The sequence below is a fragment of the Egretta garzetta genome, unplaced genomic scaffold (assembly GCF_000687185.1).
Source record: "Egretta garzetta isolate BGI_Z169 unplaced genomic scaffold, ASM68718v1 scaffold270, whole genome shotgun sequence".
NCBI classification, from domain to species: Eukaryota; Metazoa; Chordata; class Aves; order Pelecaniformes; family Ardeidae; genus Egretta; species Egretta garzetta.
In genome coordinates, this window is record NW_009258274.1 from 1,553,535 (window position 1) to 1,576,731 (window position 23,197).

The window sequence follows — 23,197 nt, forward strand, 5'->3', positions numbered from 1 at the left end:
GCCCCCCATTTTTGGGGGTTTTTTTTTTTTTTTTTTTTTTTTTTTTTTTTTTTTTTTTTTGGTGTGGCTTTTCAAGGTTTAGAAGATGAAAGTAGGACGTCGTTTTTAATTAATATCGGTATGAAAATTGTGCGGTGCTTGGTGAAGTTGTGTGGGTGCAGCCCAATGAAAACTGCCCCTGTGTGCGTATGCCCGATAGCCGTGTTTGGTGACAGAAATTGGTCAAATAACGTAACTGTGACCAGGGCGCAATGTTAACAACAAAGATCCCCTCACTTTTAAAACACCCCATTTATGAGCAAAATGCTTACACATTTAACTAAACAAGAATGTGCTTTTTACATTTGTGAGTTATGCACAATCAGTTTCATCTATTAGCCCTGTTAACCAAATATATACAGAAATGATGCAGCTGATAAACATCCTTAGGATATTTCATCTTTCAACAATGTTCAGAGTTATTTTCAATTACTCTTTTAGGTAACATAACTTACTTGTATAATTTTGCATGTAGGCATATAATTGTGTTGTGGAACTTCCCGGGTTTTTACAAGAAGAAATTACACCTTGTGCTATTTTGGAAACGTTTAAACTGACCTGTTCTTAAGTGGTTGAAACTTCGAGCCAGTTCACTTCTTGAGCTAGTTTAGCTCAGTGAGAGAGTTGTCTTCAGAGCTCCTACATGTTAAAAGCCACATGTCCTTAAGGAGCTGTACAACTGCAAGTTTTGATGGTTTAGAGTTAGGATGTAGATATTCAGCAAAGCTGGAAAGGTGTTTAAGTTGCTGTCGTACTCAAGTTCTTAAACATGCCTTGTTACCAGTCCATATGTCAATATTTGACACGTTTGGTATTGTTTTAGGAAGTATTCAGAATGACTTTTTAATCCATATTCTGCCTAAAACTGTACACAAGTAACCTGGAGCCAAAACTGAGGTCCTGCTATGCTGGATATGTACATATTTGTTTTGAGGATTACCAGATGAGCTTGCTATGGATGGTGTTTCTCCTGAAGTATGATCAGTGGTATATTCCTAGCCTATTACTTGCTTTTGGGTAGCCAAGAGAGATAAAGGGGAGGAAGTAGCATGTTTCATGATTAATGAATGAGATATGGATGAGTACAGTTTGCTCAGACTTACGCAAACCATGGAGGGGAGTGCAGGCAACAGAGCTTGGGCCTCCCAAATAGCGATCCAGAGGAGCAACCATGCTCCCTCTCCAAGTTCTAATGTTAGAAAACTTTTAATCATGAGGATGTTGCAAAATCAATTTGCATTAAAAAAGCTTGTAATACATTATCTAGAATAATAAAGCAAAGTATAATATATTTTATTTATCTAATAAATAGACTTAATCGAACCAAATGGATTTGCTATACAAAGTCTGGTGGCTGTCAGCAGTTATTCTGAAATACCGGATTTTTTTATTTACATCATATAGAAAAATATTTTAACTTCTGTATTGCCAAATTTTGATTCTTTGCCTTCTTTCTTTGTTTAATCGAAGTCGAAACATCACTGAAACCAGTTTTTCTAGAGCTATGTGATTTCATTTTGGATGGGTTATCTTCCCTACTGTTTGCATAGGTGCTGCTGAAAGATTCAGCGTTGAAAACTCTGTGTTTTAGGTTAGTAGGCTTAAAATCACTCTTAGCAACAGAAACCCACAGAGGAAAACACATTTCACTTTTATTAGAAAACTCTCCTAGGGATTATAGTGAGGTTTGGTAGACATTTAATTGCCATCTAAACTTTACCCATTACCAGTGGGATTGGCTGTAGTTGGTTTATAGGTAATTTCCTTGCAGTGACTGGATGTGTGTCTTCATGTTCTCAACCAAGTGCCTGTTGTTCTTCCATCATAGCACATGGGATATGAACATTGGCGTTTTCCTGTAGTGTTGATCCTGTATTTTTACTTAACCAATTCTTTGTTTTGGTATTGCATTGTTTTAATTTCTCTCTCTCTATCTCCTAGGTCTTCTTGTGGGAACATTAGATGTGGTTTTGGATTCCAGTGCCAGAGTTGCCCCATACCGTATTCTGCACCAGACTCAGGACTCTCAAGTGTATTGGGCAGTGGCGTGTGGTATGTATTGATGTGACTCTTGTCAGGGGCTGGATTTGTGTTACTCTATTGTCTGTTTGGTTCAGGTGATCAGTTATCCTGCATAGGAGTATCCTGTGACTGCTCAGGAAACTTTCTAGAGCTTCTGGGGGGGTAGCGGGAGATACCAGAAATCAGAAAAGTTTTCAGTGTTGTTTAAGCTTTAGTTTAGGACCTTAAGGCTCTGTAAAAGCTTCAGTTTCTGCAGATGTTATGAATTTTCTTTCTTCCAAGGTGTATCTGTTTGCAAGCTCATAGTAAGATTGTTCAGAGAATAAAGCCATGATGGTAAGATTGCTGTGGGACGATGAGTGTTGTGCCCAAACCTGCTTACCAGGAACACGGTACAAGATGGAAAGATGTAAGGCCGTTCAAGATGCCAAACACTCTTTGGGGAATCTCTTTACTGTCTTGATCCAATTTATTTTTTTCTGCTATTTCTGGCCTGTAATAGATACATAGATGTAGTATCTCTGTAAAATATATTACAGTGATATTTTTTTAAAACATCAAGAATCCTTGGCCTCTTTTACTTGAGAAATGTAACTGCTGTATTAGAATATCATGATACAACCTTCTAATATCTGGTGGTGAACTTCAATTAAGGCTTTAGGTCCTGCTGGTTGCTAAAGAGAAAATATCTTCAGACATATTAGTTAGACCAACTTTGTTTATAATAAGAATCTTCACTTCTCACTTTGTGGTTGAGACGTAAAATCTGATCATGAAGTAATGATTTTCTAAGCCCATAGATGCTTATGTTTTGTTTTCCCTGTTCCCATCTTCTCCCCAGGCAACCAACACAATATTCTGCCTTGCAGAGCTACTTAAATTCTGCAGAATAGAGGTTTAGAAGTTGCTGTGTCTCACAGAAACTCAGTTTCCCTTTTGAGGAAGGAGGAGGCAGAGAGGAAGAAAGATAGAAAACAAAATGGCAGGCCAGAAACTGTGTAGAAAAAAGCAGAATATTTAGTGGCCACATACGGTACAAATCTGAAATTTTACGGTATCTTGACACTCAATGAGAGTGGAATTTTTGTACAATTTTAGGAGTGTTTAGTTGATATCCTCTACATCTCAGTTACTTTTAAGTAATGCAGCATGATAAAATGAGATGGGCTATATAACAACCTAATGGAGTTTGATAAATTATTATACGGGAGTAAATACATTGTCTTCATCCAAAGAATTCTTTAATCATATCTGGTTCTCATTTTACTGTCTAAGTTAGAGTACTGGCATTCACTTAAAGATACAAAATGTATATGGCGCTCTAGTTGAAAAATGCATATATGTTATTTACAATTTATCATGTGCAAATACTAGTGGGCAGCATTCTGGTCATGCACGCAGCTTCGGCCTTTCAGCACTTTGTTCTTACAACTCTCTGTAGGAATTGCAGAATTCTACTCCTTCATGTATGCGCTTCTAATATTGTTCTTGAAAGACGTCAGTTATTGAGGCCTGGTTATTTTAGCAATTTGCTGTCACTTGGTGAGAGATGCAGCTCATGAAACAAAACAGAATGGAGACTTTATTCCCCTGCCATTGTTGCTGGACCTGTGGGGTTTTTCCACAACGAAAGCATCCTATCATTGATAATTCTGTGCCCTTAAAATAAGCCATTTCATATTACTGAAAATCATTTATGCTTTAAAAACATTGTCAGATGGCTAGGATCAATGTCATGTAAACTTCTGCCTCTGTAGACAGAAGAAAATATATTTGTTGTCTAATCCATTGGGCTGTACCCACAAGCTCACATTCATAGCCCTGCAGTCCTTTGAGACAAGACAGCTTGCTTCTAGTTTTTGGTTTCAGGTCCTGGAGTTATTTTTGCTTATGAAACCACAGATTAGCTGGCATTGGGTTTTGTGGTTAGGTATCCAACTACAAATACGTGAAGACCATTTTGTTGCTGAAGCTGCCTCTTAAAAAAAGAAAGTCAAGTAGAGTAACAGCTTTAGGGAACTGCTTATGTTGCCTGCTGCTTGCTTCTTCTCCATCATTAACCACACGGAGGGATCTCATACTCACAGAGAAATCGAGTAGTGGGAGTCATGCTGTTAACATTTTTAGATATCCCACTGCTTTTGTATGAAACTTCAGAAGATAAATTTAGTGGAATTTGGCAAAGGGAAACTTACAAATGTCTTCGATTTGCATTTAAACAGATTTCTTTTTGTCTGCATTTAACAATGTTTCTTATAGTGTTAAAAAAAAATTGAATTGCTATTTTTATTCCTTCTGCATTTTTTTCTGTCTACAGGGGAATATAGTGGTAGCCTTTGATAGAGAGGAAGATATCTTTTATTAAACACAATTTTTTTTAAATAATGGCAACTAACTAAGGCAACTTTCTATAGAAAAGTTATTTAAATTGATTACACAGTGAAGCTTATCTTTTGTGAAATCTTGTGGACTGTATGGCTAAAGACAACTAACTGATACAAGTTTTGCTGAGACATTTTTATTTAAGAAAACAAAGAACTTTCTGATATGTGAATATTATAGTTGCTTTTTGTTTTGGTATTTTATGCTTTCTGCTGACCGTTGCCCATGGAAAATGGAACCTTTTTGTAGGTATAAAAATTTCAGTTGTTCTGAAATTTAAAGGTTCTTCTGAAAGTTCATTATTTTTATTCTAGAATACCAGGAATTAAGAGAGTACTTCTTTTCTGGAACATAAGAGTGTTTTTTGTTGGGGGAAAAAAGCTGTGTTTGGTGTGCACTGTCAAATAGGATGATCTGTTGGTAGTGTGCTGGTTATCCTTGGTGGCAGCGGAGTCATTTCATGTGAAACGTAATGTTGGTGTACATAAAATATCCTTGACATGTATACAGTTGGTGTGTTTCGTTTGTCCCGATCAGCATTTGGTAATTAATAGTTTCCTGCTGTGAACTTGGAGGAAAACAGACCTTGTTCTAATTTCTCATTTCTTTCCTCTTCCTATTCTCCCTTCAATTAGGATCATCTCGTAAAGAGATCACGAAGCATTGGGAATGGCTGGAGAATAACTTACTGCAGACTCTATCCATCTTTGATAATGAAGAAGATATCACCACCTTTGTCAAGGGCAAGATACATGTAAGCGACACGTTTCCCCGAAGGATTTCCAGATTGTGAGAAAGAATGGGGAGATGGTTTTAAGAATTTTTTTACCCTTGGGAGGGAGGGAGCAAGAGCTCCATTGCAAAACTTCTCTCTGCTCCCTTTTCAGACATACATTCATTTGGAATTGGCATGGAATGCGTACAGTGTTATCAGCATCATGTAATAGTCATAACACTGGACTAATGTGTTTGGGGGGGGAAAGGTTAGGAGCAGTAGATCTCGAGGAACAGCCTGCTTAGGTTGCTTCTACTAAATAAAATGTGGTACCTCTTTAAAATCCTTGCCAATTATACCTTTGATACAGAGAGAATGTTTAACAAGGGTTCATCTAGCAACAAATACATGAGAGAGAATTCTAGTTTGCATACCATGTACTTGCCCTGCCTCGGTGGTCTAAAAGGTATCTAGGTTGTAAAGGACCCCAGCTTCCACTGACTTCTTGAGTCAGACAGGTGTCTCTGCTTGTTGTGCAGTTAACACACTTCAGATTCCCAGCCCACAAATTCTCCAGAGTAGAAACTATAAATACAGTTTTTTACTGAACAGCAGTAGTTTCAGTCTTTTCTAGTACTCCCTTCAGTTTCTTGCGATTTTCTCTGTGTGTGAGAGAGATTGTCGTCACGTTTCCTTCTGGTCAGTCAAGATCTGACAGACTGTGGAGTTCTGCCCTTCCTGGCAGATGATCTTCTTCCTGTTGAAGAAGCATGTTTGCAAGTGAAAACAGACTTCAGTTTTCCTGCAGGGTGTTCAGAGTGTTACCAGGCCAGCTGTGAGAAACTCAGTCAAACGTTAAACATGAATGCTTGCTGCACACCTTCAGCAGCAGATCCCAGATCGTAGACTTCCCGACTATCTGACTGCTCTTTCTACATTTCTTTTCTATTTCTCTGACATGACAGGAGAAATGATAACTGCTGTGTCGTATTTCTTCTTTCTGTCTTCGGATTGCTGCTGTGGCCTTTTGCTGTATATTATGTCTGTCAGCAGGTGTGTTCGCTTCCATTTCTTATCTCTCTCCTCCCATGTCCTTTCAGGGAATAATTGCTGAAGAGAACAAGAATGAGCAGCCCCAGAGTGAGGAGGATCCAGGTAAATTCAAAGAGGCTGAACTGAAGATGCGGAAGCAGTTTGGGATGCCTGAGGTGGAGAAGTTGGTCAATTACTATTCCTGCAGCTATTGGAAGGGGCGTGTACCCAGGCAGGGTTGGCTGTACCTCACCGTCAATCACCTCTGTTTCTACTCCTTCCTGCTGGGCAAAGAGGGTGAGTTATAAGCCTGCTAGATGTTTTTCTGCAATTTCCCATGATCTTTTTGATGCAATTGGTCTTTTGTATGTACTTTTTTTTAAGCTGACAGTTTTTTTCCTTTTAGGAATCCTTTGAGTTCTAGCTCAACGCATAGATCAGTCCTTGCACTCATAGGCACTTCAGTGATGTTTAGACTGAATGCCTGAGTCATTTCTCAAAACATTTCTCAAGTTGTACAAGTACACCTGAAGTTTTACTTCAACTGGATTAGAGAACCAAGCAATATTTTTACCTTGGTGAGTTTTATTTGGAACCACCGCCAGGACCCAGTATTTACAAAGCTTGAACTCCTGAGTCCAAAGCTAATTTGCTGTAAGGAAGGAATGAAAACTGAAGTAATTGTGGTTGAAAACATTTACTAGATGGGAGATAGTCCATTTGGAACTGCATTATTTCTAGTCTAGTTAATCCCAAAGATTATTTCCAAGTATTTTTTGAGAACCCAGTAAAAGTATGAAGAAAAGAATTGTCTGTATGTAAGAGCGGAAAAATGCTGCTACATTGAGAGCTTACTTGCTGCTTGAATTTAATTTCTGTTTGTTTGTTTTGCCTCAAATCATAATAGTAGGGTTTTTTTAAACTTTTTTCCCAGTGACTCTGGTGATCCAGTGGGTGGATGTAACCCAGCTAGAAAAAAATGCTACACTGCTGTTCCCTGAGTGCATTAAAGTAAGCACAAGGGACAGTGAACTTTATTTTTCCATGTTTCTCAACATCAACGAGACATTCAAGCTGATGGAGCAGTTGGCTAACATTGCTATGCGGCAGCTATTGGATAATGAGAGCTTCCTACAGGACAAGTCCCTCCCAAAGCCCAGGAAGCCTCTTAAGAACATCTCTGCATTAAAAAGGTATGTGTTTCCAGCAGTGTCATGGTTTAACCCGGCTGGCAACTAAGCACCATGCAGCCGCTTGCTCACTCCCCCCCTCCCTCAGCGGGATGGGGGAGAGAATCAGGAAGAGGAGAAGACAGATAACGGGGATTGTAATACTAAATCTGCGTTACTGCGTAGCTCCCGGGTGCCACTGGGGTTTTCTCACTCTAGGGGCTGTATCACTTATTTCAATCATTAGCCCTCTGCCTATTCCTTTTTTTTTTTTTCCCGTCCCGAATTAGTACTGAGTTTACACACACACTCATGTCTTTCTCATGCATGGACTAGGCACTGTCAGAAGGAATTTTCAACTAGAAACTGTTGAAAATCCTGTTTTTTTTAAAAAAAAAAGTCAAAAGAAAATTACATCAGCCCCTTTGCCTGAAGTTGAAGATTTATAAAAAATAATACACATGTGTAAGTCCTCCCCCTAGGGACTGTTCTCTGCAGTTTCAGAGTCTGATGTAATGTGTAAGTTTTGCAGATGCACTTGCATATTTTATCTTGTATTGCAGGACATATCTTGTCAGTGAAGCATGTCTGAAGGTTAAAAGAGAAGTCAGATAAGGGGTGGCATCTCAGTTAGAGAAATGAATACTAAGAATACACAGCACAGTCTGAAGGTTGTGATTGGAATGAACACTTGCCATTACTGTTTGAGTGGGTTTTTCAAGTGAGGACAAAACCTCTGGGGACTACTCTTTACTTTTCCCCAGAGACCTGGATGCTCGAGCCAAAAATGAGTGCTACCGTGCCACCTTCCGGTTGCCCAAGGATGAATGCTTAGATGGACATACAGACTGTACCTTGTGGACACCATTCAACAAGATGCATATTCCTGGCCAGATGTTTGTTTCCAACAATTACATCTGTTTTGCCAGCAAGGCAGAGGAGGCCTGTCATCTCATCATTCCTCTCAGGGAGGTGAGAATTTCTTAGCTGTACATTAAGACTACAGGCCTTTCTTGTCTTTTGTGTGCTTCCAGCTTTTGTTCAGTGCTTTATAGTGGAGAATCTGCTAGATTGAAACAGCCCTTGTTTTTGTCTTCTAGGTGACAATAGTTGAGAAAGCAGATAGTTCCAGTGTCTTGCCCAGCCCTCTGTCCATCAGCACTAAAAGTAAAATGACCTTCTTCTTTGCCAATCTGAAAGACCGAGATTTCTTGGTACAGAGAATCTCTGACTTCTTGCAGAGAACGCCATCCAAGAAACCATGCAGCAGCGACAGGGAATGGAAGTGGAATTTGGCTGATCCTGGTTGCGAGGTACTAATGAAATAGCTGAGAGGAGCATTTGAATTTTTCAGAGTAATGCTCCTTACACTGTATTAACAGTGCTCATTTACCAGCAAATTATGTCTCTTTGTTAGGCAGTTAGCAGAGGAGGGAGGCTGCCTGAGCTCTGATGCTTTATGTTCTGTTGTTCAGGAAGTTCCAGAGTTGCCTGCCAGCAGCCCACTTGCAGTTAGCCCCACATCTGCTCTCAGCAATCGACCTGTCAACTTCTGTGCCGGGGAAGTGCCAACAGCCTCACAGGGACTACTCAAACTCTTCAGAAGAAATTCTGAGGAACTCTTAGGACCCAAAGGGGTAAACAATATTTTAACTTAAATCAATTAACTCTGGTTTGCAGTAGGTTGCAGATTTCCTGTCCTGCTCTAAGACTCTGAAAATGCATTTTATCCCTGGTCAGTCCTGCTGTATCACTACTGTGTCGTGTCACAATGATAGTGCTGCATAGATGTAACCTGACCGTCAGCTTACTTTATCAGTACTGAGATACCTGAGATACTTGACTAGAGAGTGAGAAATTGGTGTTACTGTGCTCCTGGTATGTAAATCCATGTCTGTGAAGAACTACTTCAGATCAAGGAAGCAGAAAACTGGTATCTCTGCTTGCTTGCTAGTTAATAGTCTTAGACTATGGTTCTGCTTGCATTTATGTAGAGATTTGCAAGGTGTAATGCCATTGCACAGCCCATATTAGTATTGTAAAGACTTGACTTTATGCAAGGTCAGAACTGATTCAGAACAGTGTAGAATAGCATACAGCCTTTTTATTTGTCAGGAAGAAGAAAGGCTTTGAATGTCACAGTGCATTTCTCTTGTGAGGTGTAGGCCTGAGTATACCTAGAAATCACCTGTCCTACAAACATAAAAATACACTAATCTCCTAAAATGGCCATATTTGTTCCTGTGAAGGCAAAGGAGAAGATGAAGGAAGAGTCTTGGAAAATTCATTTCTTTGAATATGGGCGAGGGATGTGTATGTATCGCACTGCCAAGACTAGGGAGCTGGTGCAAAAAGGGATCCCAGAGAATCTTCGTGGAGAGCTGTGGCTCCTTTTCTCAGGTACGAGGTTGTGCTGGATACTTTGACAGCTAGCAGGAATAAGCTTTCTGCACATCTCAGAGGAAAAAGTATAAAACTTAACTCATTTCAGAAGAAATTAATCACAGGTTAACTCCATCTGAATGATACTTCATGGTGTTTTTGCCAAAATGCAGTGATCGCATTCCTGAGGTGACTTTCTTTATGAGCGTAGTAGCTCTTTGGCCTCCTTTGTCTGCATTCCAGTGTTGGGACCTAGATTCTAACCTGATGATTTAACACTGAGTTTGTTACACCTATTTGTAGTTGGTGAGTTCATGTAGTGCTTCCTGGCTGCCTCTTCTCTGAAACTGTGGGCATAAAATCTGTATTCCAAAGCTCAGGAGGTGAAGCAGTACTTGTTTGTCATTACAGGGGCTTGGAATGAGATGGTGACTCATCCTGGTTACTATGCAGATCTTGTGGAGAAGTCAATGGGAAAGTACAATCTTGCTACAGAGGAAATTGAGAGAGATCTGCACCGTTCTATGCCAGAACATCCTGCCTTCCAGAATGAGTTGGGAATTGCTGCCCTCCGGAGAGTCTTAACAGCTTATGCATTCAGAAATCCAACAATTGGGTACTGTCAGGTAAGAAAGAAGTCTTAGACTTGTTAGTCCTACACAGTGACCATGACCGACTTGTACTTTTTCTGCAGTTTTTTGTTCACTTTCAAACGTTCCCTTCATTCTGTCTGTATGTGAGATTAGGAAAGAAGTGATAACGTTGCAAGATCTCTTAACTATCCTTTGGATACAGCATTTATATAGACTTTGCACATTTCTGTTAGGTATAACGACACTCTCTTTTACTAGTTTTCCTGCTAGAGCTTTTCCTAGTTCAGCAAAAACATCTTTTGGTTTCATTAAAAAGAGCAATTAGGTTGAATCAGTGTTGATGCACATGGGCAGCATATTGAAAATAAAGCCAGTTGCTCATTCGTGAAACAACTCAGTGGAAATTCACATTAATTTTGCTCTGGTGTTAGAGGTTCTCATTATGTTGTTCTGTTATGACCAATTTGTTACAAAGCTTTTTATGAAAACTTTTTAAGTTATACTTAGTCACATTGATTAATGAAATTGCTTGACAAAAAGTAGTTACATGATTTGCTGCCTCACACAGAGGAACTGAAACAGGAAGGTGAATTGGCTCAAGGTCATCTATTGACTCAGATACCAGTAAAAACTGGAAACAGATATGACTCTCAGTGACAATTTCACTGTATTCATGCTTTTTAAGTTTAGCCGGTCTGTAATGACAGAGCTTTCATTAACATCTTCATGTTTCTCTCCTGTATCTGCATATTTAACTCTGCCGGCTCGTAGGCCATGAACATTGTTACATCAGTACTGTTGCTATACTGCAATGAGGAAGAGGCTTTCTGGCTCCTAGTGGCTTTATGTGAGCGGATGTTGCCAGATTACTACAACACAAGAGTAGTGGGTGAGTCTTTGTCAAATTCATGCTAGAGCCTGAATTTTCAGCTACGGGTGCACCAGCATCTCTCAGGAACATTCTGTTGTTCAGAGTGAATTAAATGTGATGCGTTTTAAAGATGATGAAGCACAACCGTGTTCCCTTTAAAGTTGCAGGTGTGTGATGGAGGCGTAGGAAGAGACACTACAGGCTGCCAAGGTAGTAGCACTACCTTGTAGTAACAAGGAAGATGAAGTCACTAAAAATCGGTAGCAGGAGGGACCATTAGCAGTAAGGAGGCATATCTAGAAGAAAATTATTGGGTTATTTTTTACCCATCTGAATGATGTATTAAATATTTGGAGTAGGCTCCCAGGAAAGGTTAGTGAAAGCACCACTTCATGGGCTTTTAAAGTTGGTCTGTATAAAAAAAAAATAAAGAAGTTTGATTTAAATACCATAATATCAGTATCCCTCCTTTCAGGGAGAACGCATAGATCAATGAGAGATTCTGTTTCTGTGTGCTGTGCAATGTAGGAACAGTCTCTATCTAAACATGTTGGGTTTATTGAGAACAGGGAACAAATTAATTAAATGTGTTAATCTTAGTTCTGATGTTAAGAGGCTTATATGAAATTAAAGTGAACTTAGGCTATTTTGTTTAATAATTGATTAGCTTGGGTATAGTACCATAATATCACCAGGGTATAGTACCATGATACCACCAATTAGAGTTCTATGATTGTTTTTGGTATTTTTTCCCAGGTGCATTGGTGGACCAAGGCATCTTTGAAGAACTTACACGAGAGTATCTTCCACAGCTGTCAGAAAAGATGCAGGAGCTGGGAGTGATTTCCACCATATCCCTTTCCTGGTTTCTCACTCTCTTTCTCAGTGTCATGCCCTTTGAGAGTGCCGTGGTCATTGTTGACTGCTTTTTCTATGAGGGAATCAAGTTTATCTTGCAGGTGTCATTGGCCATACTTGATGCCAACATGGAGAAGTTGTTACAGTGCTGTGATGAAGGTGAAGCCATGACTATTCTGGGCAGGTACCATTCATTGTTCTTATTTATAACGAACAGTAATGGTATAACAGCTGAAATTAATTTTTGGCTTAGCTACGGAGTAATCCCATATTTTTGGAATTGTTTGCTTTGCAGCATAATGCGTTCCTGCTTCTCAGTTTGAATTTGTACTCTGAAGGGTTGTTTATCCAAAATTCACAGAAGAATTATGATACACTATTAAGAACATATCCTGGCAAGAATCTTACTCTAGAAACAGAAAACTTTTTCAAGCAGGTATCTCCCAAGTCTAGCAAACATAAGATTTTCTTGTTTGAGATGTGAATCTCTTCTATGTGCAGCAAGATCTTCAGCTTACTACTTGAAGCCCACTTGAAAAAGAGTAGATACCCCATAAATAGGGTGAAAATCAACTTTACTTCAGATACATTGAGGGTAGCATTGCAAGTTACCTGGGAAAAACTAAATTTTCCTGCATGTTTAGATTAATGATACAAAGAAGTTGGGAATGATGTGGTCAGGATATTACGTCTTTTCTTGGACACTAATCCTGGAGTCTTACATCTGTTCTGTTTTTTCCCCACAGATATTTGGACAACGTAGTTAACAGACAGAGCGTTTCCCCCCCTATTCCCCACTTGCACGCCTTATTGACGAGTGGGGATGACCCGCCACTTGAAATTGACATCTTTGAACTCATCAAAACTTCCTATGAGGTAAGGGTCTGGCTTAGTTTTTGACCAAGAGATTTTTCTGTACTAACATCCAGTCTTATACTTTGTACAACCTGAATTTGAACATCGTTCATAGCTTGAGGTGTTCAAGGAGTGCAGGCCCAAGCCATTAATCTTCCTGTTTAGTATGAGAAGAGCCTAACACTGTTGGCTGTTGTGGATTGCGAAGAGTCTCCCCACAACCAGTGGAGACAAAAACAAAAACCGCAAATAAGTGAAAATTACAGACCAGAGATTTCTTCCTGCTTTGCCAAAAAAATCTTCATTCTTACTTGTACGTGAGGATTGTCAGCACTAGGGAGTTGGGGAGGGAAATTCAGGGTAAAAATTGTGAGGTATACTGCAGAAACAAGGAAGCATCCCAGTTCGTGTGCACAGGAATCCTGTTCTGGGATCCACTTTATAGTAATAGGAATGTGACCCAAGAATGGTGCCAATGCTGTTGAAATACCTCTGCACTACTGGAGGTGTACCTCATTATTCATAGTGAGAACAAAGTCATAAGAAGTTTGTATCTGAATGATGGAAAGAACATAAGCAAGAGAACTGGCATTTGGCAGTTCTCTGATGTGCTGTAGTAAATGTGGATTCATTTCCCTTTGTATCTCCTGTTCTTCATCCTGTCCCCTTCCAGCTGCTTACAGTCAGGCAGCTATCATTTTGCTGGGTATTCTGTTTGTTTCTTCAAATCTACCATCTCTGTTCTTGGTTTCTTTTATAAAAGAGTGTCACCAAATTCATCTTACTTGTCTGACCTAGTCAGTAGAAAAGCCTGTTAACTTTGGTGTATCTAGCTGAACCTCATATGGGTCCTATTAAAAAGCAGGGCTGGAAGGAGTGATGACCTGTCTATTCCCTTATCTCTGCCACAGTACCGGATCTGTATTTCTGTCAGTCCTGACAGATGCTTTTTCAGCTGTTCTTTAGAAACCTCTGATGCTGGATTTCTCATGAATTCTGAATGACTTTTCTGGCAGGACAGGGGTGAATAGGGAATAGAGCTCAATTTTTTTTCTCATCTTTTTGGTGCTGGTAAAAGGCTTCTAGGGGTTTTAGATAATCTCTGAGGGGATAGTACACTTGTTAAAGAACATGTAATTGAACAGGAGTTCAATTTCTTTAGGAGATAATGTTGACCTGTTCTGCTTCCTTTCTTGTAGAAATTTAGCAATTTGAAGGCAGATGACATTGAACAAATGCGTTTTAAACAAAGGCTGAAAGTGATCCAGTCTCTGGAGGATACAGCCAAGAAGAGTGTGGTATGTGAATCCCAGACTGAAGGCTACCAAATGGCATGTTAATGGAATGTGTTTTGCTGTAAGCATCTAGGAAGTTTGCCCTGTAGCAGACCCAGTTTTAAGTGACTTAAAGAATTGCAGTTAATGTGAAAGAAATGGATTTACTGGGTGGAAAAAATGGATTTTCAGTTCTCTTCTTTACATGGTTCTAGTTAACGTAGTAAACTGGATTGAAATGCTAGGACATGATCAAATGAGATATTTGGTATGGAAGGAGATGAAAAACACTTGTAGGTCTTGTAGTAGTCTCTACTGCCTAGCGCTACCTGTTTTACTGCTTGCCTGGAATCTTTGAGAAAAGCTAGCTAGCAGATAATTATTCTCCTGCCATTTAATGAGCATGCTAACACATTAGGGAGTTTTACAGAAGGGTTCATGGCCAAAAGGGAGTACCCACATCTACTGCAATTATCTCCCATGTCCTAGATGGAGAACCTCATCCATGTGTTTCTTTCACTGTTGTTTTTCATTGCATCTGAGTCAAACATGTGAAGATAAAAACAAGAAGGAGGGGCAACACTATCTGCAGAGTCAGGTCTGCACAAACAGGAAATAAGTGCAGTAATTTTTTCTAGCTGCTCAAAATGTCAGCAGTTTCTGACCAGAAACTGTCTTCCTGACCTGTAATCCATAGCAATGGCGGGTATTGGAATGGTTAAGTTTTTCCCTCCTGTCCCGTGTCATATCTCCTTGCACTTGTTCTCTTCTATGTTACACAGATTTTTCAGTGAGCTTTGAAATAAATTGTTCGCTCTCTTTCCTCCCTAACTATAGGTCCGAGCTGTGTCTAGTGACATTGGTTTCTCTATTGAAGAACTAGAAGAGCTGTATGTAGTGTTCAAGGTAAGAAGCTAGAGTGAGGAAGAATGTGTTCTGACACAGAGAGAACAAATCAAAATAAGTTGAAAGGGAAGCAATGACTTAGGTTGGATTAAGAATCAAAGCAATCAGAAACAGATGTTGCATTCTGTTATACGTGGTTATACATGATACCAGTGAGAGTGGCCCTATTACTCTCTGATTGATTCTGCCTGCCCCCCCGCCCAAAGATGGCCAAAACACATTCACAATATTTGAATGATACTTACTCAGAAAGAGATTGTGGAGTCAATGGAAAAGAATGTCGCAAAGGACTTGGGGAGCTAGGGTTGACTGTACCTCAATTTTTATTCTCAAGTTTGCCATCAACTTGCTCTGTAATTGTGATAAAATTACTTAAGTGCTCTGCCTCTGTTTGTCAATATATGTGTTTTAAAAAGAGCAATATTACCCAATGGCATTTACCAAAGTCACTGCGAACTCAGTTGCACTGTGGTGTAGACTCAGAAGGAGAGGCTTAGTTCTAAAACCTGCACGTTCCCTTTGCAGTAAAGCCTGAGTGTCTTTTCATTCAAACTTGAAATCATGGGGTTTGTATTTTTCACTTAAAATTGTTCTTTGTGCTTTTAGTGAAAACCCTGTCTCTTCCTTCATTTCGTATTATTTTGTAGTGAAGTAACACTAGGAATAATGGGGGAGATAAACAGTGTGTCCTGAAATGCCTCTTCTCTGCTTACTCAGTTATATTCTTGAGCTACAACAAAGTCTCCATTCCTGTGGATTGTTGTAGTGTAGTACAATCTGACCTATTAATCCTTTCCCTCCAAAGGCAAAGTATCTGATGAGCTGTTACTGGGGAAATAATCGTGCTGCAGCTGCCCGCCGAGATCAGAGTTTACCCTACCTGGAGCAGTATCGCATAGACATGGAGCAGTTCAAAGAGCTGTTCATCAGTTTGACCCCCTGGTCCTGTGGCGCACATACGCCTGTGCTAGCAGGGCGTTTGTTCCGGCTTCTGGATGAGAACAGGGATTCTCTCATTAACTTCAAGGAGTTTGTGACAGGGATGAGTAAGTGGTGTTTTTGGAGATGATGGAATATTGCAAAAATTGTTTCTGTCCTTTTCCAGGCAGAGAACTAAAAGGAGATAGTGATGTTTGCACTGTCGTGAGGGGAGGGTGACAGCCTTACAGGAAGTCTCGGGCAGAACAAAAGATGCCTTTTTGCTGCTATGCAGTCTCCCGTTTTGGGAAACGATAGGTGGCAAACCAACAAGATGCAGTTTTGCTGTAGATTTCTTTACTGCTTCTGCACAGGGCTTTGTGCGGTTAGTGTTTCCTCGTTGCATGTGAACTCATTCTGGTTTGAGTCTGTGAGCAGAGGGTGATTCTTTATCCTAATTGCTACTTTCTTAACCTTTTTTTTTTTTCCCTTTGCAGGTGGCATGTACCATGGTGACCTCACTGAAAAACTCAAAGTACTTTACAAACTGCATCTGCCTCCTGGTGAGTGATTGCTTTCATGTATTGCTGCTGTTGAACACGGTCTGTTCTAACATGCAATTGAAAAGAATTAATTTTGCTACTGAAGAGGGTGATGCTGCTGTTCAGTTAGCTTAGAGGTCTTAACATTTCCTTCTCTGTAAATACAGCTCTGAATCCAGAGGAGACAGAGTCTGCTTTGGAGGCCACAAGTTATTTCACAGAGGATGTTACAACAGAAGGTAATACAACACTGCTGCCTTTACCTCTCAGTTTAGGCAGGAGTTGTACTGCCACAAATCCATGTGCTATGAATAGTGACTTTGCAAAGCATGGTCTCGTGGTGGCAGTATGTTAAGATTGCCAGTGTGATTGAGTTTGCCATCTTTTTGCATGATGGGAAAGAAGTTTGGAGCTTCAACTGCTCGGTGCCCATTTCATGCAGGACCCTTCTCTGAAGCACAGTTACAGACTGCTTAGGAGGAGCAGTGTGCTTTTTACCAGCCCCTGTCTCCCACCATGATTTAGGTTTTTCATGCAAGTCTCATTGTCTCTCTTCTTGTTTTTGTTTCCTTTTCTGTGTCTGTCTGTGTCTGGCCTTTTCTTCTGTTTTATCTGGGATATTGTCCCCTCAACCCCTTTTTCTGCTGCTCAAGTATCTCCTTTTGTCTCAGAGCTGGATTTCTGCCTGCACTGTGAGTCTCAAGGTCAGTCCATGGGTTATGTGCATGCATTGAGCATGGCTATAATGCTGATATCATCCACCAGCACTAATGTACTACTTGAAGTACTCTGAAGTTGCTGCTGCTCCTCTCTCATGATACTCCTACTATGAATAAAGTGCTATAAGTAATTAGATACCTTTCAGTATATTCTGCCTATTTTGTTTCAACCTTGATCAAAATAGGTTTTGTCCAGCTTCTGTCAGGGGAGTTTATCTCGGCCTAGAAACTGGTGGGAGGAAAATACACTCAGAGCAGAGTGGGGGGTGCTGGGCTTGCTGGCCTGGGTAGGTGATACCTGTGCCTCCTCCACAGTCTTCTAATTTAAAGGAATAAGGATGCATGCCATTGAATTGTAAAACTGTTAGTAGACTAATTTACTTTATTTCTTAAAATATAATTTTAGGGATTGTGAAATAGGAGGTGAAAGTATGTCATTTGTGCTAAATGTTTACCAAGACATAATAACGCTCAAAAAAAATTTGAGTGAGTAAGTAGTTGTGCTGTTTGGTGCTAGATGGCTAACTTAACAGACTGAGTTGAGCGAATATTTCCTATAAAGTCTAGTGACAATACAGGGAACCAGAAGCGAAGTTTGTGAAGTTAGACTCTGCAAATTACTCCCAAAGTGTCAGTTCAGTCAGTGAATAATGGTCAGTGTAGATACTAGTCACCTATGTGCTCAGTGGTGGTTTGGGTTTTTTCCATTTGTTATCTTGCTTTGGATAACTTAACTTCTTTGTTAGCCACCACACTGCTTAGCTGTCTTCCACATCTGTGTTTCATCCTCTTTTAAGAGTTCTGCCCTCTGCCTCAGGTTTTCAACCCAGTTTTTCAGTGTGGCCTTTTATCCAGTTCATCCCATCAGCCTTTTGCTTCCATCCTGTTCCGTTCATTCCTCCAAACATGATGTGGGATTGTGAGATCTTAACTTCCATTAAATATGTTCTTGTATGATTTTAATTTGTATATGAGTTTTCTTATGTTCTTCATATGTTGTATTGCTGAAAACCAACTATTAATCATTCTTTTATAATTCCATAATTTTTTAGAAACCCAAGAAGATAAAGGAAGGAGAAATGAGAATGGTCCAGAAAAAGGTAATTTCATCATAAAGAGACCATATTCCAGTCTTGTCTCTCTCGTATTATGAGCTGTTCATTGTCCTTTGCTGTATCAAAGAGACTTTTCAAAGTGCCCCATGTGGCACTTTGAGGTAAAGTGGGATGTGAACCAGGAAATAAATCTCTCTTATGCCTTACTGCTCTGACTCTTCTACATACCAAGATCATCATATTTGTAAATCATGTTTGGTAAGTTGTCAACTCATAGAGTTCATTTATGAGAAGTCAAGCTGATGAAGCAGTGTTAAAATTTTTGCTTTGCTGAGATGGATCAGACAAACCAGCATAAGACAATGCAGCCTTCCTGGTAGCTGCTTTCCTGAACTGTCAATAAAACCTGCTTCCAGCATGATTTTTACTGGCACAGCATTCACTTTTTAAGTCTGGAACCATTAACCACCTGACAGTGGTGGCTTCGTGTTGCCTTGCAGAGGAGAAGGGTACCAGTCCACAGGACTACAGATACTACCTAAGAATGTGGGCCAAGGAAAAAGAGTCCAAGAAAGAAACTATTAAAGATCTCCCCAAAATGAGCCAGGTAAGAAGTGAATGTAAAGGTTTCCAGTTAATTGACTGACAGCTTAGTGGGGAATTCAGCAGTATGTGCAGCCATTTTGCCAGCATACTCAGTCCTTGCCTGTAGATTGCCCTGCTGTTCTGGTCTAGTGAGCTTTAGAAGCCTCTAATTCCACACGTTTGTGTTGAATTCCTCAGTGGACATGGACAAACTGCTTTGTTTCCACCAATCAAATGTACTTGATTCTCTCTGCCTCCCAGTCCAACTTTTCCTTTAAGAACTGCAATCTATGCTTTCCCTCGAGAGCCATATGTTTCAAATACGCCATCAGTCATGTAAACTTGTTTGGCTTTTTTGGTTTTTCATTGCCTTGAGTTACAGCTGCCTGGTGGACAGCAAAGAATGTGGTTACAGGAAAGAGTCTGATGACTCGTGTGATCTTTTCTGTCTCTAATTTCCTTTATGGGTGCTACTTAAACCAGTTTGGAAATGCTTAAAAGCTGACCACAAAAGAGTAGCAGGACAGAAGTGAAATTTCAAGTTTTCTCAGATGTGAATATGTGTTCATCTGTCAGCAAAAAACCCCGCCACTATTAAATTGTTAGCTGTGTCTCAATTTAGCTGCTACAGCAGAGAGAGGAGAGTTTGCCTGTACTGGACTGTTCTGAAGCAGTGCAATAAGTTGCCACTTATTTGTTGGGGAGGCAGATAAACAAGGAGTCAGTCAAGATGGTGCCTATTGCTTCATGGTTTTGTTTTAGGTAGTTCTGCGAGGAGCAGGGAGTTGGACTCTGATCCTTATGGGTCCCTTCCAACTTGGGATTGATTCTATGATCTGCCACTGTCAACTTTTTTCAGCCTGAAGTATGATTTTTTTGGTCTTTGTCTTTTAAAGGAACAATTCATAGAGTTATGCAAGACCCTTTACAACATGTTCAGTGAGGACCCAGTGGAGCAAGAGTTGTACCATGCAATTGCCACTGTAGCCAGCCTCCTTCTGCGAATTGGGGAGGTTGGGAAAAAATTCTCCAACAAGCCCATGAAAAAGTCTGAGGACTGCAAAGCAAACAATACCCAAGATCCTGTGAGTGAAGAGGAGTCACCAACATCTGAACAGAGTCAGAATTCAGCAGTGGAGCAGCAACCCCAAGCTGACCATGAGGACAAAACCTGTGGAGATGCTCAGCCTGAAAAAACACAGCAGGAAAACCAAACTCTAGGAGATGGGTCAGGGGAAGGACAAGGCTCTCCTTTACAGCTGCTATCAGATGATGAAACCAAAGATGATATGTCCATGTCTTCCTACTCCATGGTCAGCACAGGCTCCCTGCAGTGTGAAGACATTGCAGATGACACGGTCCTCGTTGGTTGTGAAGGCAGTAGTTCAGCTGCCAGGTATGGTAGTACCATTGATACTGACTGGTCTATCTCATTTGAGCAGATCTTAGCTTCTGTGCTGACAGAAACAGCCCTTGTAAACTACTTTGAGAAGAAGGTCAACATTCTGCAGAAGATCAAAGATCAGAAGAAAGTAGAGAGGCAGTTCAGTTCATCCAGTGACTATGAGCTTTCTTCCGTGTCAGGGTGAACTCAAGAAAGCAGAAATTGTCTTTGGGAGATAAAACAGGGAGATAATGTGGCAGATGGCAGGATGGTTTGGTATTTTATGTTTGGGGTATTTTTTGTGTTTAATCAGAGACCAGTAACTACACAATTACAATAGATTCCAATCGATAAGGGGCTTCTGACAGTGACTCTTTTGTGTAGGTGCTGCTTTGGCTACTCCGGCTGACAGAATTAGATTCACATTCTTGAGAGCCATTAGAACATAATAGCCCCTGACATATAGAATTACCACCATAAATTCTGCATGTCGGCCTTTTGCTATCTTTTATTTTAATGAAGTTTTATTTCAGACAGTAACCGCTCCTTGCCTGCCCTTGTTTGCTGTAGGTTCCTGGGTAACTTGCACAGCAGATGCAGCCTGGCTTGAAACCACGTTCCCCTTTGGCTGCCAGTCTGAGGGCTAACGCAGTGTAGTCAAGCGCTATAGGACCCTGACCTATAAATAGTCTTGTAAGTTCTTCAGTGCTGTTCTGTGACTCAGCAGCTGTAATGCAGATGTGCCCCACTGCTCCCAGCACCCTAAGGTCTAAACACAGACATTTCTCAGATCTGCAGGTTTCTTTCAGATGTGATTTGGCATTTTCATAGTGTATGACCACCTTTTCTTCTCCTTCAGCATTCAGGAGTTTTTTAGACAAACCTGGTTTTCTTGCATTTGCTTTTCTAATTCTTGGAAAGCCATTGGTTTTAGTTGGTCTGGGAAGCCACAAGCTCCTTGACTTCGGTGCAGAAGTAATATTAAGTCAATCAACGGGCTCATGATGGTTATAATGAGGGAATAAGTTCCTAAATTAGAAGTCGGTGAATCAGCCTCAGTGTTACAAGGCAGCAGTATGCTGGTCTGCTGGACTTTCCCTGTTGGTACAGAAAACATTCACTGTTTCTTGCTGATTCTCCATTTTTACTACCTAGTGATGGGTCCAGTTTTTAGGAGGACCCCTAAGAATACTCTGATCAGTCAGCACTCGCAAATGCTTGGGGCAGGAAGATGTGCAGGAGTGTTGTGCCACCTGCAGCTGCTCAGCCCGTCCCTTCTGAACATCTCCTGTACAAAGAGTCTAGCAGTGGCTCCTAGAAACTATGACACATTCAAGAGCATTTATACCTAAAGAGGAAGAATTCAAAGCAGCGTGGCCCTCTGCCATCAGCCTGTCATGGGACACCTCAGTAGACTAGATCACTTTACAGTTAGAAGAGACGAAATAACTGGGAGACTGAGTGACTGCTCTTTTAAATCAATTAAGACCAGAAGAAACTCAAGGGTTAGCCTCCTGGTAGCAGGGCGTGTGCTCCGAGGAAGCAGAATTAATGCTGTTCCTACAGATAAACTCATCTCGGTACACAGGCATCCGCCTTGCTGGGCTGAAGTAAGAGATGCTGCTGCTCGGCGAGAGCAGACCCTGCACTGAAGGCAAGGTTTGCCACAGCTTTTGGCTGGCGTTTGGAATAGAAAGGATGGGAAGGACACGTGCGGTTGGATGTTCCCATTTAACACTACTTGGTGTGCTACTTAGTGTTAATTCCTCCTTGTGACATTCTCTGTATGTATTCACAGCTGGTACGTATTTCTCTGCCTCCTCTGTCCTGTATCACTGGAGAGCAGCCATTAGTAAAACTGCTTTTACTAATTATTCAGTAATTTATTGTAATTTTTTAAAAGTACAAATAATACATGTGATTTTACACTGTCTGTCTGTCTTATCTGTCATGTACTCAATAAATGAGAACCAGAATCCTATGGGCTACCTTGACTGGATTTATTTCTCTGAGCTCATGGAATATTGCTTGTTCTTTCTCCATGGCCGTTACCGGAAAGAGCAGACTTGGTGTGACTGGAGTCTGACTTTTTTCTTTTTTTATTTTTTCTTTTTTTTTTTTCCTTTTTTCTTGTTTCATGTTTTTTGTTTGTGTCTTTTTCCTTTTGTTTGTGTCTTTTTCCTTTTGTTTGTGTCTTTTTCCTTTTGTTTGTGTCTTTTTCCTTTTGTTTGTGTCTTTTTCTTTTTGTTTGTGTCTTTTTCCTTTTGTTTGTGTCTTTTTCCTTTTGTTTGTGTCTTTTTCCTTTTGTTTGTGTCTTTTTCCTTTTGTTTGTGTCTTTTTCCTTTTGTTTGTGTCTTTTTCCTTTTGTTTGTGTCTTTTTCCTTTTGTTTGTGTCTTTTTCCTTTTGTTTGTGTCTTTTTCCTTTTGTTTGTGTCTTTTTCCTTTTGTTTGTGTCTTTTTCCTTTTGTTTGTGTCTTTTTCCTTTTGTTTGTGTCTTTTTCCTTTTGTTTGTGTCTTTTTCCTTTTGTCTTTCTTCTTTTTTTTCTTTTCTTTCTTCTTTTTTTTCTTTTCTTTCTTCTTTTTTTCCTTTTCTTTCTTCTTTTTTTCCTTTTCTTTTCTTTCTTTTTTTTCTTTTCTTCTGTTTTCCTGTTGTTTATTTTTTTTGTTTTCTTTCCTTTTTCCTGTTTATTTTTTTTCTTTTTGTTTATTTTTTTCTTTTCTTTTTTCCTTTTTCCTGTTGTTTATTTTTTTTCTTTTTGTTTTCTTCTGTCTTCTTCCCCACCCCCGCATTTTTCCCCAGATTACTCTGTTCATTTACTTTCTCCATAGCGCAGACTGACGCAGCTTCAGGCCGGCGCGGCCGGGACCGCTGGTGCCGCAGGCGCGAGCGCGCTGG

At 40.2% G+C, this 23,197-nt stretch overlaps 2 protein-coding genes across 2 annotated transcripts in view; both read left to right on the forward strand.

The window, feature by feature from the left end:
- Positions 1 to 57: 57 nt before the first annotated feature.
- On the forward strand, positions 58 to 22,375 carry TBC1D9B (TBC1 domain family member 9B; the record flags this gene model as incomplete). The annotated part of the gene is made up of 21 exons (XM_035891068.1): positions 58 to 118; positions 1,981 to 2,091; positions 5,079 to 5,197; positions 6,259 to 6,487; positions 7,125 to 7,383; positions 8,124 to 8,331; positions 8,460 to 8,672; positions 8,835 to 8,996; positions 9,609 to 9,759; positions 10,153 to 10,367; positions 11,106 to 11,223; positions 11,962 to 12,247; positions 12,810 to 12,939; positions 14,118 to 14,216; positions 15,030 to 15,098; positions 15,904 to 16,144; positions 16,514 to 16,579; positions 16,726 to 16,797; positions 18,330 to 18,377; positions 18,833 to 18,939; positions 19,814 to 22,375. Coding segments are annotated over 21 exons (3,657 nt in total), but the record flags the coding sequence as incomplete, so codon positions are not given.
- Positions 21,459 to 23,197, forward strand: part of MRNIP (MRN complex interacting protein) — a 5,778-nt gene continuing 4,039 nt past the window's right edge. Inside the window, exon 1 of the mRNA XM_035891075.1 lies at positions 21,459 to 21,501. Coding sequence (XP_035746968.1) covers positions 21,459 to 21,501 — 43 coding nt within the window. The remainder of the gene's footprint in view (positions 21,502 to 23,197) is intronic.